The sequence below is a fragment of the Diadema setosum genome, chromosome 21, assembly GCF_964275005.1.
Source record: "Diadema setosum chromosome 21, eeDiaSeto1, whole genome shotgun sequence".
NCBI classification, from domain to species: Eukaryota; Metazoa; Echinodermata; class Echinoidea; order Diadematoida; family Diadematidae; genus Diadema; species Diadema setosum.
The window spans coordinates 17,916,885-17,935,227 of NC_092705.1; the positions used below are offsets into that span (position 1 = coordinate 17,916,885).

Below are 18,343 nucleotides of genomic sequence, written 5' to 3' on the forward strand. Positions count from 1 at the left end.
TCCAATTGTCAATTTATACTACAAATAATCTCACTTCCACATAGATAACTCGATTATAGACCAACCCTGCTAACAATTTCTTCACGAGAAAGTTTTGACATGTACCAAACCTATATCCCTTGAATATATTGGTTTGGATCATGTAACACCTCCTTATTTACAAGGGCATATACATAACAAAACACATATACATTACACAAATCTGCAATAAAATCAGTCATAAAAAAACCCGACCAATCCCCCCCCCCCAACCGAAACAAATCTACATCTATCCTAAATATCAAATCCTACCAAAATCTGTCATACCATTTATAACTATCCTTTGTCCGGAGGTTCGTTATTCCGAAGGTTCGTTATTCCGAATTTCATTTTCGGATCAACGAACCTTCGGAATAACGCCACAAATGTTCGGATTAACGAACGCTTTTTCATTTTCGGATTAACGAACTTCTAGGTATACTGAATTGTGTGTTTCGGATAAATGAACCTTTGGAAAAACGAACCTTCGGAATAACGAACCTTCGGAATAACGAACAGCACCCGTGTATGTGTAGGTGTGTAGGTGTGTGTATGTATGTGGGTTGGTGAATGTGGGTGTGGGATGATTTAGGTTTTGGTTAATCGGGGGTTGGTGGGTTGGGGATTTGATTTGAAGAAGGATAGTTATAAATGGTATGACAGATTTCGGTAGGATTTAATATTTAGGATAGATGTAGATTTGTTTCGGTTGAGGGGGGTGGTCGGGTTTTTTATGACTGATTTCATTTTAGATTTGTATAATGTATTTGTGTGTTTTTTTTTTTTATGTATATGCCCTTGTAAGTAAGAAGGTGTTACATGATCCAAACCAATATATCCAAGGGATATAGGTTTGGTAGGGCCCTACATGTCAAAACTTTCTCGTGAAGAAATTGTTAGTAGGGTTGATCTATAATCGAGTTATCTATGTTGAAGTGAGATTAACAGTATAAATTGATAAATGGATTTGTTTGTGATTCGAATTACCATTTGTAACGTTTTTGTTCATGTTACACCCAGAATGGGTCGATTTATGAATGAATTGAATGAAATCAATTAATATCAAGCAAAAATTGTTGAGGTGGTTTATTTGCATTATGAGGATTTGAGTGTTTGTTGGTGTTTGTTTACAATACATATGTATTGGCGGTGTGCATATGACAAAGAATAGTGATATGGAAGTTATAGTTAAGACTGATGAAAGAATATGACTACAGTGAAAAAAATGAACAAAGACAGATAACATCCCTCCCTCGTATGGCTTTTCTCTCTGTCTCTCTCTCCTAGCCCGCCTCACCGCTGAAATTGACACACCCATACTAAATTTATTTTGAAATCAACGCTGCTGTGAACTCTAAAAAATACGTGCTCATACACGCTGAAGGCATTTTCATTGCCACAGTAGTGTCTGCTGCTCAAATAGTTTGTTCGCACAAACATCGAAACACAAACACAAACAGACACACGTATACACACAGGCAAACAAACCACTACCACTATACAACCACCACGCATGCATAGTTTCTACATAATTGTATTATTATACTAAACACACACACACACACACACAGCTATACGGAAACTCATACGCAAGTCACTTTTTGTACGCACCTACAAATCATACACAGCACATACCATGCAGCTCCCAACAAACACACACACACACACACACACACACACACACACACTTACACCCACACATACGCATAACTTTTCCAGTCATACCCATCCCACCAAAGCATAACACCGAAGCAACCACCCCGAGCCGGGGGCGACAATCTCTGACGGGGCGACAATCTTTGTCGCAACAATTTTTTGCCATCATAGTCGCCATCGAGGTCAAAAATTTGGAACTGCACAAGCGTCACAGATTGTCGCCAGACGACAATCTTTGACGGGGCGATAATCCTTGACGCCAGCTCCGTCAAGGATTGTCGCCCCGAGCTGGGGGCGACAGTCCTTGTCGCAACACACGTGATTCTCATTTGGTGTTACGCTTCGTACCTAAACTACAATACATGCTCGGCGACAATCATGCTAATAGGTAAACACGTACAGTATGTGGGCGTGACGACAAGCCATAATGCATCTTTGACAGGTAGACAAACAGGGAACAATGCCTTTACAAGTCGCATAAATCTGAATTGTCCCGATTAAAGTCAAATGTGTCGTAGGGATCTAATCGAAAACTTTCTTCTTTCAGTGCAATATGACGCTCATGTAGAGTAAAATCAGATAACCAAGATACAGGGCTTTTTACAAAGAACATAAACTGTGGCAACACTAACGAACTCTCAAGGCATGCCTTGGTAACGAGAACAAAGTGCAAAATTTGAAATGCTCATATTTGGAATTTTTGCAATGAGGTTTGATTGCCATTAGTGTTTTCAAATTAGCATAAACGGAATTATAGGTTGACTGGCCTTATCTAAGATGGCTAATATGTATGATATGATATGATATGATATGATATGATATGATACGATATGATTGTGATATATATAGTATGATACGTTATTAAAGATGTTATATAGCATCATATAGTATGAAACGTTATTAAAGATATGATACGTTATTAAAGATGTGGTGGCTGATACATGTCAAGGGCAAAAAGACACAAGTGCATTTTTGCGACATACTATTTCAAAATTCACAACACAATTCCATTTCCCGTTTTATGCTACAGTTATTAGCTACGTTCGACTGGTTTCGGTGCATTTTTTTTTTTTTTTTTGTTCTTGTCGTTGTTAATCTTAGGGATACTTGAGGGAGTTCTATGAGGTACGCTTCAAGATTTTGCGCTAGAAATTCAAAATTGTCATTGAATTGACGCCCGAGGAAGTCTATTCACCGAAAGTTCTGTCATATCTAGCCCGCCATAAACATGCGCAAAACGTGACAACGTGAGCAATGGACCTCTCATGGGCAAAATAGCAATACAGAAACGCACAATCAAGAAGAAATGAAGCATTCCTTTCAAAAAGGTTCTGTATCACTTAAGTTTAACGGTAAGGAGAAAAATCTGGATTTTCATTTCAAATGCTTTTAAGTGTTTTCATGCAATGACTTTATGTCAAATTGTAGTGTCCCGTAAAAGGATAAAGAAAATGTGCCTCGAATAAAATATACGTGTTTACAATGGTTTTTTCAAGAATTTGATTTTGTTTAAGAGATTTCATTCAAGTAACGGCACCTTTCGAAAAAAAAAAAAAAACCTACACAGACTGTGATGTAAAACATGTAAATTTTGTTTTTAAAAGTAACTATTTTCTGTGACTTTGTATATTTTTCTGGTATGATTTGTTATCTCTACATAGTCTCCCCCGTTTCGTCCATCTCTTCAAAGAATTCATTAGCATATAAGGGAAACGCTTCACAGCTAATACAATGTAATCAAGTGCTATGTGTGTCATATGGAAAGGCAGGAAAGTTTGTAAGCCTTGTCATACTCTGGGATCAAAGTGCGGTTAACAGTTGGTCAAGCATGCCCATGGGCTTCTGATTGGATCCTGCGGGATTTAGCACCCTTAGGAACAAAATAGAAATGGATTTACCTTCTTTTGGAACAAAACTCAAATTTCATCGCATATACACCTGTATTATTTCTCCGTTTTCTCACCAGAATCTAAATACTTTGAGGAGTTCACTAGATAGGACTACTGAAAAGGAAGAATGAATGCATTTCTCCAATTCATGAAATTCTTCCGTCGAGATGTTTTCATTGCAACTGATTGACAAATTGCCCTACATCGACGTAAATAAGCACTGAATTGATCAGTGTTTTAGTAGTAGCCATGATAAAAAATCATGGGCGTACATACTCGAGCAGGATTCGAACCTACGACCTCCTGATCACCGAACAGGCGTCATCTCCACTAGACCACCGAGCTTTCGCCCGACAGCAAGTGTTGGTTCTATTTCTTATAGCATGCAGCGGTGATCAGGAGGTCGTAGGTTCGAATCCTGCTCGAGTATGTACGCCCATGATTTTTTATCATGGCTACTACTAAAACACTGATCAATTCAGTGCTTATTCACGTCGATGTAGGGCAATTTGTCAATCAATTGCAACGAATGCATTTCTGTCAAAAAGTCTAATGTGATGAAAAATTGGATATAGCCCCTTTCGGGAAGGACTCTTCATGTCAAAAACATACATGTACTAGTATCCAATCTGCTTCTCAGATCTCGTTCGCAACAATTACCTGCATAGAATTGAGCCGGTAGTCGTAGTTGTGCACTCCATGTATCTCAATCAGGGCGAAATCGTCTTCTATGACTTCGACAAACTCGTCATTGATATATCTATTTGGCCATCAGTAGCGTGTTTGTGGAGCGAGGGAAATCAAAGAGGAAGAAAATAAAGCGTGAAGAATGAGATGATGATAGTTGAAATGAGACAGCTTGGGCATTTGGGAGGGGAAATTACGGGGGTGGTGTTCTTGTCTGGGTGCACGTCACAAGTTCGACAACCATGAGTCATAGAGCCCATGAGTTATACAGCCCACAAGTCGTACAGCCCCATAGGTCATACAGCCCACGAGTATAATACTGCCCATAAATTATACAGCCCCCGAGCTAGACACAAATAAAGTCCACTCATAAGGCCCTTTATCTCCCCCCCCCCCCCAAAAAAAAATAATAATAATAATAAATAAATAAATAAATACGTCTTAGACTCATATGCTTTTTGGTGTTTTCAGAGTAATTTGTAATCGTCTTGCAAAAAGTTACAATTTAATCTCCATCTCAACCGGAACTATACCATCACTTTAATAAGTGAAGCGAGATAGATAAGGGAAAAATCTGACGTCCGGTCCATCTATCTTCAATATAACTGAAATGGGACAAGCCTATGAAAGATAGCACAATGTCATTATCAAAGATCTAAACTCGAAACTATGCATCGTTTTTGTTTGTTTGTTTGTCTGTTTTGGTCGTTATGTTGTTGTTGTGTTGTTGTTGGTTTTTTGTTTTTTTTTTTGGGGGGGGCATAAAGAGTGCAATGTTATCATAACAAAATAATCGGTTACAATCTCGCTCCCGCTAGCGTGAAAGAACTGTCCCCTCCTATTATCCCCCTTATGTCATCAATGTAACAAATCCCGATGGAATCCCATTTTCTTTGCTCAATTTTCCAATGTAACAATCTGTTAAAAAATCAGTCAACCAATAAATAAATACATACATACTTATTAATACTTGACATATAGATGTCGCTATTCATCCTGTCGAACACGTGGACATTATTTGCCTAGTGTCGGACCCATGATCCTCGTGTGCATAGTGTCGAACTAGTGGGCCTTGGTTACCTAATGTCAAAGTCATGGGCCTTATTTTGTCTGGTGTCGAACTCACGGGCTGCATGACTCGTGGGCTGTATAACTCGTGGGCTGAATGACTCATGGACCTTTTTTCAGTGTCGAACTCGTGGGCCGTATGACTCTGAGTGTCGGTCTCGTGGGATATGGCCCCTTCATTGGTGCCTAATGTGTGTGTGTGTGTGAGAGAGAGAGAGAGAGAGAGGGAGGGCAAATCATTTTATTTTGTCTTTGCCGCATCCCTTGTACAGTTGTATACTTCTTTTGGCTTTTCATTCATCGTTGATGAAGTATTTGCCCAAACTTGCTGAAAAATCGACAAAGCAAATGCAATCGTAGATTTTGCTTTCGAAGGCACTATTAAGGAAGAGCATGAAGAGTGTTAGCCGTCGATAGCCCAGCGCTATTCCAGTTGCGCCCGACTTTATCGGTAATATATCACATCGGGTACTTCTTACTCGAGTTATATTTTCTAATAATATTTAATGCAATATTATCTAAATCTGCATTCTGGATACAGATGAAGAGGTTCTGACATCAAACCCTTGACAACTGACAGATTTTAAATAAACAAAAGCAGCTAGATTCCATCAAAAACTCCAGCCACGTGATTCTTGTTCATGCACCTGTACGGAATGACAAAAAGAATGAAGAGAACTTCTCTAATTTGCGACCAGATTATCAAATCAGATTTGTCACCAGATACAGTATGTGCCAAGTTTGCGAAATGCTGTCGCTTCCTTCGCCTGTTACTACACACCATGTGACAATGCAGACATACTGTAAACCTTTACATTCTAAAAAGAACATAAAACATTGAATTTTGAAGTTCCACGTGCTGTTTTAAGGCCAAAGTATCTGTAATTATAGCATATGCAAATTAGACGACGTATTTCTTTTTTCAAACAGAAGATATTATTGCAGGAGAAAGACATCTACTGAAGATTTATGTGCTTTCCCACGGACGACTGGTGTGGTGACAGCATTATCTTTCCAATTCGCATACTTTATTATGTCAACCGATTTCTTCCTCTTTCCCAGTAACACAATGAGTTTGAACCAAATAGTTTCAAAAACGTTTTGCACTTGCTAATTTTGTTTGTGTATCATGTATTACGTTGATTTGTTTTTTAATTGTGCTATCAGAAAAACAAACAATGTGGTATCAAAATTAAAAATTGATTTGAATTAAGGTTTGAATTTCTTTCATGAAAATAGCAATGCCTATCGCACATTCTTCTTCTTCTTCTTGGCCGACAATGATATGAATTATAGTCAGTTTGCTTGATTTTTTTTTTTTTTATTGTAACGGTCTCGCTTCAATACAGACTGAATTGGGTAATTCCACAAATAAGATACCAAAATGGTGACATGCTTATTTTGGCAATCATATCAGAAAATCAAGTTTTTGTTGATTGTAGTTTAAAAAAAAAAATAAGTGAAAACGAACATTCTAAAGTAAAAATGAAGCAACTCAGCATACAAAATAGGACTATGTGGGTAAAAACATGGTTCCACGTTTAAGCGGGACACCGTGGTGTGCGCTTACACGAGGAACCTTCCACTTTGGCATCTCAATACCTATTTTACACTAGTGTTAATACAAGTGTTATGTTTGTTTCAATGTACGTGGTCATTTTGAAATAAAAAATCAACCACACTATTCAAAGAATTACACAACTCCAATTTTGGACCAGGAAAACGATTCACCAAGTTTTTTCGTACAAACGAGACACCAACTATTCATTTTGTGGGTTTTTTTTTCTCAAATAAACACTGATAATGGTTAGTGTTTGATACTCTTTACAAAGAAACCACAACTACACCTTAAAATACCCGGATGAAGTGCAATTATTATTATTGTAATAAGACACACACACACACACACACACACACACACACACACACGCACACACAAATGATCTATCAATGTGCCCCGACGTAAATATCTCGCTTGACACTAAAGCCATCCGTAACTAAAGTCATATTTTTCATGTTCGTTGTTTTTTTTTTCACCCAATTTTCTCTAAAAATCTTTACAACTATGTGAGTGCGACCAAAATGACAACAAACACTTTAACACTGATTCCATCTTCGTTTAAGCTGTTTTCGGAACACCAAATCTTTCACGAGGAACTCAAGTCTTGAGATTCCACGTGAAAAAAAAAAAAAAACAACCATCATTTGATGCATAATTTTCATCTGTAGTATTCAAAATTTTCTTGTCTTCTATCATTTATAGCGGCCACTGAAATAGATATTTATCCACTAATCTTTCAAACTGGTATCAAGGTAAAAAAAATCACATAATTTAACCAAAAAAGTCATGATTTTGCACTTTTTCGGGAAAATTTTTTGTTCAAAAAGGAAGATACTTACCTGAATAACAACAATCAAGAGTATACTGTAGTGCTCACACTTTGTAGGCAATGACATGATGAGACTAAAGAAAGGGACATTAGCATGTGTGACCCAATCATATCAGAAAATCAAGTTTTTGTTGATTGTAGTTTAAAAAAAAAAAATAAGTGAAAACGAACATTCTAAAGTAAAAATGAAGCAACTCAGCATACAAAATAGGACTATGTGGGTAAAAACATGGTTCCACGTTTAAGCGGGACACCGTGGTGTGCGCTTACACGAGGAACCTTCCACTTTGGCATCTCAATACCTATTTTACACTAGTGTTAATACAAGTGTTATGTTTGTTTCAATGTACGTGGTCATTTTGAAATAAAAAATCAACCACACTATTCAAAGAATTACACAACTCCAATTTTGGACCAGGAAAACGATTCACCAAGTTTTTTCGTACAAACGAGACACCAACTATTCATTTTGTGGTTTTTTTTTTCTCAAATAAACACTGATAATGGTTAGTGTTTGATACTCTTTACAAAGAAACCACAACTACACCTTAAAATACCCGGATGAAGTGCAATTATTATTATTGTAATAAGACACACACACACACACACACACACACACACGCACACACAAATGATCTATCAATGTGCCCCGACGTAAATATCTCGCTTGACACTAAAGCCATCCGTAACTAAAGTCATATTTTTCATGTTCGTTGTTTTTTTTTTCACCCAATTTTCTCTAAAAATCTTTACAACTATGTGAGTGCGACCAAAATGACAACAAACACTTTAACACTGATTCCATCTTCGTTTAAGCTGTTTTCGGAACACCAAATCTTTCACGAGGAACTCAAGTCTTGAGATTCCACGTGAAAAAAAAAAAAAAAAAACAACCATCATTTGATGCATAATTTTCATCTGTAGTATTCAAAATTTTCTTGTCTTCTATCATTTATAGCGGCCACTGAAATAGATATTTATCCACTAATCTTTCAAACTGGTATCAAGGTAAAAAAAATCACACAATTTAACCAAAAAAGTCATGATTTTGCACTTTTTCGGGAAAATTTTTTGTTCAAAAAGGAAGATACTTACCTGAATAACAACAATCAAGAGTATACTGTAGTGCTCACACTTTGTAGGCAATGACATGATGAGACTAAAGAAAGGGACATTAGCATGTGTGACCCTTTTCGTGGAATTTCCCATTTAGATGTTAGATGGACAATCCGAAACCGAAATGGGGAATCCGAAAGGGGAATCACGTAGAGTATTGTAAAAGATGGAGGAAATGTCGATCACTCCTATAAATATTTGATGTTGTGCAGACATCTTGCGCTGAAGAACTTTCTCTCTCTCTCTCTCTCTCTCTTTCTCTCTCTCCCTCTCTCTCTTAGTCTCTCTCTTGCATTTTCCGATTTTATTATTGCGACTCTTCATTATCAAAAGTGTTTTAATATATCGCACGTCGATGTGCCCTGATTTCACGCCATGGCTTACATGTATTTTTGCTGTAGCAGTTGCATTCTGATGATTCTGTCTGTGCTTGGGTCTGATTGAGTCTGAATTAGTGGCATGGGTACTTTCTGCGTCATTTCAACAGTGCATGACCCCGTTTACAGTGCGAGGCTCGGCCGCTGCCGAGCCGCGGCCGAGCCCAGCCCCGCTTCAGTGTAAACGCGCAAAAGGCCAAATGCGAGGCCAGAATTGGCCTCGCATTTGGCCTCGCTCTGGAGGTGGTCTCGGCCGCGGCCGAGCCCGGCCTCTTCTTGGACCCCGTTTACAGTGCGGGGCCGGGCTCGGCCGCGGCTCGGCCGCGGCCGAGTCCGGCCTCAATTGCGCGGCCGAGCCTCGCAATTTTGTCCGTTTACACTGCTGGGCTCGGCCGCGCTTTTGATTCAAACCTTTCAATATTTTGTCGTAGTGGCGCTCTGCTTGTAAACAAACGCAATTTGGTATTGTCTGGTTTTCAGACCCTTTGCCAAATGAATTCCGTGGCGACGAAGTCGCCGTTCGGGCAAAGGCCTTTGCCGAAGGAAAAAAAATCCTTTGCAGGACAAAACCACCTTAAACTATACTAGTTTTCGACGTTGAGGGGGTTAATATCCTGAATAGCGAAAGATACAGGCAGAGGGTTTGGAAGCCAGACTAAAATTGGCCGCGCAATTGGCCGCGCATTTGGCCCAGTTTGCGTTTACACCAAGAAGAGGCAGGGCTCGGCCGCGGCTCGGCCGCGGCTCGGCCGCGGCCGAGACCACCTCCAGAGCGAGGCCAAATGCGAGGCCAATTTTTGCCTCGCATTTGGCCTTTTGCGCGTTTACACTGAAGCGGGGCTGGGCTCGGCCGCGGCTCGGCCGCGGCCGAGCCTCGCACTGTAAACGGGGTCTTGGTGTAAACGCAAACTGGGCCAAATGCGCGGCCAATTTTATAACAGTTTATCACAAAATTATCACAATTTTTTCATTTATTTCATGAAGAATTCATCAAAACTTCATAAAACTATATATGTACATGTTGCTAGAGATGTCAGCAATACAGTGGGATACATTGTAAGGTATAAAATTGTGCATGGTTGCCATGGTAACCGGATGCCTACAGGTGATTGGTAACCCCCAAAATGCCTCCTACTGCTGCAAACTTTGATATCTTTTTTTATTTTATAGATGCAATAAAAAACAAACACATTTTTATTGATTATCGTTTAAAAAATTTTCTCCTGTTGCCATGGCAACCAGTATTATCCAATTAGGATTCAGCTGTCAATAACTTTAAAACTAAAGCCCATAATTTCAAAAAGCTCAATAAGGATGTCCTTCCTTCTGCATAAGTGTACCACGTATGTGAAAAATATGTTGAAGCATTCTCAAGTTACAGCAAAATTTGTAAACAAAGGCATATCAAACGGCCATTGAAAGAAAGATATCATTTTCAAATTGTAAAATGCATGAAAAAGTTGCATCCGTCGTACTTTCAACACAAATTTGACTTCAAAGTATAGGCAAATGTAGTTTTTAGTGACGTATGGACACAAATTTCCCTTAAAGATATAGGTGAGTACAGAGAGCAAAGCCAATTGTATTCTAATGTTAGCTCTTTTGAGTATTTACAGAGCGATGGTTATTCGAAACAATCCTAGAAAAGAGCAGAGGAAAGCAATTGATTGTTCATGTTCTTAATGGAAGTTTATTCAAGAATGCAGATAAATTCCTTTCTAATGAAGGAATATACACGTATGCTGTATTATCCATCAAAGAATTCAGCGTACTTGTGTGTTCGTCAGCTATTGTTACAAAAAAATGATAGAATAAAATGAAAAATCATGATATGTAAATTTGTATCAAAACGTGCAGTAATGATTTCATGCTAGGGAGAGAATGAGGGAAAAATCTTGGGCGTCCTTTCCCTTTTATCCAGGCTAATTTTTTTAGTGTTGAGGTAGGTACTTTAAGATCCGATCTACAATGGGTGGTGTGCACGACAGGCAAAAGAAACAAACCTATCTAGATTCCAGATATTTTTTGGGGGGTTACAAACCACCTGTAGGCATCCGCTTACCATGGAAACCATGCACAATATTATACCTTACAATGTATCCCATTGTATTGCTGACATCTCCAGCAACATGTACATAAATAGTTTTATGGCGTTTTGATGAATTCTTCATGATATAAATGCAAAAACTGTGATAGTTTTGTCATTTTCAGTGCCCCAATAGCGACAAGCGTCACCGACCCTAGTCTAATTTCTAGCCGTTTTTATTTCGTCTTTATTTCTCTGAGTTGCAGCTTGTGTATCGTGCAGAAGCCCGCTGTATTGCGCTAAGCCGAGTGAGGGCGCATACCCAGTGATTGCGAAAAAAACGGTTCGGGCGTCGCAATCACTGGGTATGCGCTCTCACTCGGCTTGCTTCAACTTGGAGAAATAAAGACGAAAAAAAAAAAAAAAACGGCTAGAAACTACACTACACCGACCCCAGCTTGGCATGAAAAGTTAGTTTGCAGGCAAAAACCCTTGTTTGTCGAAGAAAAAGTCTGCGTGCGCTAAGACTACTACACGCACCACTGGCACAGGCGCCTGTAGCAGTCCTAGTTGTGCGTGTAGTAGTCTTAGCGTGCGCAGACTCATTTTCGGAGAATAGGGTCTTGTCGCAACTGAAGTGGCCTGTAAAATTTTATTGATACCACAATTTGGAATCACATACTACCTAGGGGTGTTCCAGAGGGTCCAACCGACCACCCCATGCAGTCAAACCTTTTCTGCGGGGTGGGTTGAACCATGGACGTGAACGAAATCATTTTTTCTGGGTCCCTGCGCCTTGACTAGATCTAAAGCTGCTTTTCTGCACGACGCAAGGGGAGAGGAGAACGTCCAACGCACTCGTCGTCTCAAACGTCCGCGCCACAAATCTAAAACTCCCTAGTCTGTGGAGGCGGACCTGGCGAGGAGAGCGTGTGGGGGAGGGACAGTTCCCTCCTATATGGGGGTGGTTTGTAAGCTTGGAATTGAGCGATCTAGTACACAATATGGATGGAGCATTTGGGAATTTCCGATCGAAAAAAAAAAGAAGAAAAGAAATGCAAATATCCAAGAACAATGTCAATGGCCAAATCGGTCACCCCTTCTTCCGCGTGTGCGTTTTCGTTGTGTGTACAAAAGTCCATGGAGGTAGATAGCGCTCACTGCTAATATTAAACAAATCAAACGACAGGAAATGGGAGTTGTGACAGATATTACGATGAAGTTACATGTTTTCTAAAACTCTAGGATAAAGATAAATGTAGTGAACAAAAAAAAAAAAACCAATAGATTTTCTCCTTTACTGATCAAATCATGTGAGATCTAATATGTCTGACCTCCCACTGCTACATACATGTATCTTAAAGGGACAGTACAGTACTGGTTGAGGTGGGGATTCAGTTTTATAACATTCCTAAGTGAGATAATGAGAAACCTCTAATGAAATATGAAAGAGCACGTCATTTTAAGAAGGATTCAATGTTTATTTGATGAAATTTGGTTTTCAAATGGCTGAGATATCCAAAAAAGTGAAAATAATAAAAGGCGACAGGCCACGTCTTTTATTAGGATCTCTTTGTTTCACCTTGTTTTTGGATATCTCAGCCATCTAAAAATCGATTTTCATCAAATAAACTTTTGTTACCCTTTAGAATTGCATGCTCTTTGACATCTCAAAGAGTGGTATCTGAACATCTCGCAAAACGTTAAAAGCTAAATCCTCACCTCAACCAGAACTGTACAGTCCCTTTAATTACAAATGCAACTGCGATACGTTACTCGTCCGAGCCACTTTGTGACATGTGACAATACAGATAACGAGAATGTTTTGAACCAGAGGCACATCTTACAGATCAAAGCTGGGCTTGAAAACGTCGGAAAAGTAGGACATGTCCGGGCAGCCATGGGTGCCGTAGTCATACTGGAGTTCAAGGTCACCTTGGTCTGCATCGATCCCATTGACGCCTTCCATGAAAGTCGGGTCATATTCGTCCCTGAAACAGGCAAGGATGAGTCCGAGACAGGGGATAGACAAACATAAAAGCTTTGTGCCTATAACAGTACAATGTATCTGTGTCTTTCTTCCCCCATCCATTCTATCACACTCAATATTGGGGGGGGGGGCAAAAATTTGATTTGATTTGATTTGATTTGATTTGATTTGATTTGATTGGTTCCTGCATTATATCATTGCTCATGCAGATACATAAACATATATCATATACATTAATGGTACCATACATATAAATGGATATACATGAACATTAGTTGCTAACAAAATGAGTTTTTTCATTACCTTTAGAATATACAGCAATACATTTCTTCATTGCCTGTACATAAATGTCCAACAGAACAGTGATGCAATGAATAACGCAGAAGGGCTACAGCTTAAGCATTGCTTGATTTGCATGCAGCCCTCGTACATAATACATAACATATAGGAAAATAGGGAAGGGATGACTTGCATAGAGATAGGGATAGGAGAAAGGAGAGAGGAGAGGTCTGTCTGCTTTCACTATTACACAAAGTTAGAACACCTGGATCTCTGAATAGCAAAGCATGGCAAAGTATTTTCTCACCGAGGTACAGGTGAACAGTTACAGGTCATGGTCGGTTACATAACATTACGCAATAAATTCAGAACAACGATAATTCCACGAGGGAATTTCATATACAATACAATTGCAATGACATTATAAGATCACTGATATCCAGAGAGCAGCATTGTCTTTACAGCTTTCTTGAAAGAATACATAGACTTTAAAGTTCGAATTTCTGAAGGAAGAGAGTTCCAAATATCAGGTCCAGTGTGTCTGATAGATTTCAGAGCCATCACCGTTTTAGGATTTTGTAGATGAAATTTATCAGATTGCCTTGTGGGATAAGAATGTATATCCTTGTTTAAATGAAATAATGAGAAAAAAGAAGATGGCGACTGACCGTTATACAAACGAAACATAAAAAGTGAATTTTGCAAAAAATTAATATCATTTACCTTTAGTGTTTTTAATTCTACGAACAAAGGATCTGAATGGTCCCGATAACCTGAATTGGTGCATATACGTATAGCTTTCTTTTGCAGAAGCAATATACTGTCAATGTGACTTTTCGCAGTTGCCCAAACAATGTTAGTACAATATGAGATGTTCGATATCAAGGAATTATGTGGTAGAATTTGTATAATTATGCATATTACAGCGTTAGCTTTCAAACATGATGAAAGAGTCCAATGTTTCTGCCTCCCGTGCTTTCCCGAGGGGAAGTCCTTACCCTGCAAGTCTTTGATACACCCTGTACAGACAAATCATAATCATACTACTGCTCTAGAAGTGTCTGAAAGTAGGGTTGCATGACATTTAAATGTGAGGTGATGGGTTAATATGGCAATACACAAATGGGAGGTTCAGGATGGAAGAATACTGCAAATTTCCTTTGCAACCCTTAATCTTGAGAACTACAACCTGATGAAAGACAATTTCCTGATTATGTATTGACCGATTCTGGTTCGTTGAGGGCAGCAGACATTTTACGGCACAGGGCGCAGCCATAGTGGGTGTATCAGCCGACCCACTCCCCCCCCCCCCCCCTGCTCTCCCCCACCCCCGGGCAACATGTTTATCACGCACTTGTAACAAAGGTTCGCGCACTAAGCAAGCATTCGCGCACTCAGTACGAGACGCCTATTGGCTAAAGCAGTTTTTCATTCTGCGCGCGTGCTAATGTAGGGAGAGGGGTGGGGGAGTGCGGAGCATGGGCGTAAATCCCGGGGGGGATGGGAGGGATATATCCCCCCCCCCCCCTGAAATGGAGGAGGGGGGGATGGCCTGTACAATCATCCCCCCCTGAATTTTGAGGGGAAAAAATGGAGGAAGCAGAAATGTGATTGTATCAATTTTGGCATATTGCATGACGTTTGTACGCCGGCCTTCAGACAGGTAACAGAGCTGAACAGTATTCTATCTTGTAGGAAAATGTATAATTTTCTCAAGCGCTCGCTCGCTTCGCTCGCTCGCGAAGTAAGTAACATCGACATACACTGTAAGGCATGGCTCGATCAGGCGTTGACAACGTCAAATAGTGTAGGTCTACATGTAAACATGCTATGACGCGAGTAACTGGGGACCATCTGCAAAATATGTACGAAAACATACAAACAAACAATAACAACAACTTTATCGCCATAATTGAATCCCCTCCATTTCCTGAATCATTCCTGAGAAACGACAGTGACTGATGACTCAGTCAGGATACATCTATGGGCATACCAAGGGAAGATCGGGGACGTCGAATCTATGGGGGGCAAAGGGGCATTTGCCCCGCCCCAAAGGAAGTGTTTAGACAGACAAATCATTTATCCCCCAAGCAATTCCCGAGATGAGGACAAATCTTGAACTTTCTGAATGGAAAATTGTCCAAATATCGCCAGAACTATGCACCAGATCGTTGTATTGCAATCATGAACATGCAAAAGGTCCGCTAATACACCTATACAGGATAAGGGATAAACTTTGTACACTTTTGACATAGACGTATATTCCCTAATATAATTATCAAAGAGTGTGCAGCAAATCTTTCACTTAACAAAAGCAACCTAATATGTATAGAGGCGTCGATGGGGGGGGGGGATGGTTCTCAAATAAAACTGGGACAAACAAAAGCGAAAAATATAGCTACAAACGGCAGTTTTTGGAGTGTAAAATTTTAAAATTTTAAAGCTCGCTCGCTCCGCTCGCTCGCATTTAACCGCTATGCCATTCTCCTGATGTTGCTGCCAGTGATTGACAGCAGGTGCACCCGGTGCGCCCCCCTTAATTTCCAAAGCGAAAATATAGCTACAAACGACAGTTTTTAGGACTGGAAATGTCAAAATTTTCAAGCTCACTCGCTTCGCTCGCTAGCATTAGACGTATGCCATTCTCCTGATGTTGCTGCCAGTAATTGCCGGCAGTTGCGCCCGGTGTGCCCCCTTAATTTCCAAAGTGAAAAAATACAGCCACAAACGGCAGTCTTTGGACTGTAAAATGTCAAAATTTTCAAGCTCGCTCGCTCTGCTCGCTCGCATTTAATCGCTATGCCATTCTCCTGATGTTGCTGCCAGTGATTGTGAGCAGTTGCGCCCCCCTTAATTTCCAAAGCGAAAAATATAGCTACAAACGGCAGTTTGGGGACTGTAAAATGTCAAATTTTTGAAGCTCGCTCGCTTCGCTCGATCGCATTTGATTATTATTCCATTCTCCTGATGTTGCTGCCAGTAATTGCCAGCAGTTTTCGCCCGGTGCGCCCCCTTAATTTCCAAAGCGAAAAATATAGCTACAAACGGCAGTTTTTGGACTGTCAAATGTCAAAATTTTGAAGCTCGCTCGCATTTAATCATTATGCCATTCTCCTGATGTTGCTGCCAGTAATTGCCAACAGTTTTTGCCCGGTGCGCCCCCTGAATTTCCAAAGCGAAAAAATACAGCCACAAACGACAGTTTTTGGGACTGGAAAATGTCAAAATTTTCAAGCTCATTCGCTTCGCTCGCTCGCATTTAATCATTATGCCATTCTCTTGATGTTGCTGCCAGTAATTGCCAGCAGTTTTCGCCCGGTGCGCCCCCCTTAATTTCCAAAGCGAAAAAATACTAGTACAGCCACAAAGGACATGTGGGACTGCAAAATATCAAAATTTTCAAGCTCACTCGCTTCGCTCGCTCGCATTTAATCGTTATGCCATTCTGATGTTGCTGCCCGATTGCCGGCAGTTGAGCCCGGTGTGCCCCCATAATGTCCAAAGCGAAAAAATACAGCCACAAACGGCAGTCTTTGGACTGTAAAATGTCAAAATTTTCAAGCTCGCTCGCCCCGCTCGCTCGCATTTAACTGCTATGTCATTCTCCTGATGTTGCTGCCAGTAATTGCCAGCAGTTGCGCCTGATGCGGCCCCCCTTAATTTCCAAAGCGAAAAAGTATAGCTACAAACGGCAGTTTTTAGACTGTAAAATGTTAAAATTTTCATGCTCTCTCGCTCCGCTCGCTCGCATTTAATCGCTATGCCATTCTCCTGATGTTGCTGCCAGTGATTGACAGCAGTTGCGCCTGGTGTGCCCCCCTTAATTTCCAAAGCGAAGAATATAGCTACAAACGGCAGTTTTTGGACCGAAAAATGTCAAAATTTTCAACGCAAAGAGATTTCACCGTAGGAGGGGGAAACCCCCCTACCATACCCTCCCCCCTCGCTTGATTCGTTCCCTCACATAACCGCTCCTCCTAAAATCAAATCCTGTCTACGCCGATGATAGGCCCCATTATTTAGTAGGCCTTCAGAGTGATGTCGCGGCCCCCCTTAATTTCCAAAGCGAAAAAGTATAGCTACAAACGGCAGTTTTTAGACTGTAAAATGTTAAAATTTTCATGCTCTCTCGCTCCGCTCGCTCGCATTTAATCGCTATGCCATTCTCCTGATGTTGCTGCCAGTGATTGACAGCAGTTGCGCCTGGTGTGCCCCCCTTAATTTCCAAAGCGAAGAATATAGCTACAAACGGCAGTTTTTGGACTGAAAAATGTCAAAATTTTCAACGCAAAGAGATTTCACCGTAGGAGGGGGAAACCCCCCTACCATACCCTCCCCCCTCGCTTGATTCGTTCCCTCACATAACCGCTCCTCCTAAGATCAAATCCTGTCTACGCCGATGATAGGCCCCATTATTTAGTAGGCCTTCAGAGTGATGTCGCACAGCAAGAGCTAAATTACCACGATTTTGTCATTCAATAATATATTATTGTGAATATTTCATTTTCTTATTGTTTTTTTAAAGAAAAGAAAACAAAATTTTCACCACAAGTGAGCACCAGATCGCTGAATTTCAGGTCTGAAAATGCAAAATCTTCCTCGTGTGGGAGAGGGATCCCCCCCCCCCCCCATACACACCCTTCCCCCGTTCGGTCGTTCCGCTCCCTCTCACAGATATTCCCCCCCCCCCAAAAAAAAAAAAAAAAAAAAATGTTTTCATACTTTTAAGGTCTGATTTTACGGCGAAAGTCGTCTGAAAAAAAGCAACAAGAACAAAAAGTCTTTATGTTGTTGCTGCCACTCTTCTCCCACTTTATATTTCATGCAAAAGAGTGGGGCATCCGATC

General features: G+C 40.3%; 1 protein-coding gene across 1 annotated transcript in view; it reads right to left on the minus strand.

Annotated features, from left to right (window-relative positions):
* LOC140244368 (cation channel sperm-associated auxiliary subunit delta-like) overlaps window positions 1-18,343 on the minus strand; it is a 49,173-nt gene that overhangs the window by 4,899 nt on the left and 25,931 nt on the right. The window contains exons 12-13 of the mRNA XM_072324007.1: window positions 13,075-13,218; window positions 4,224-4,323 (exon numbers count right to left, since the gene is read on the minus strand). Of these exons, the coding sequence (XP_072180108.1) occupies window positions 4,224-4,323; window positions 13,075-13,218 (244 nt within the window). The remainder of the gene's footprint in view (window positions 1-4,223; window positions 4,324-13,074; window positions 13,219-18,343) is intronic.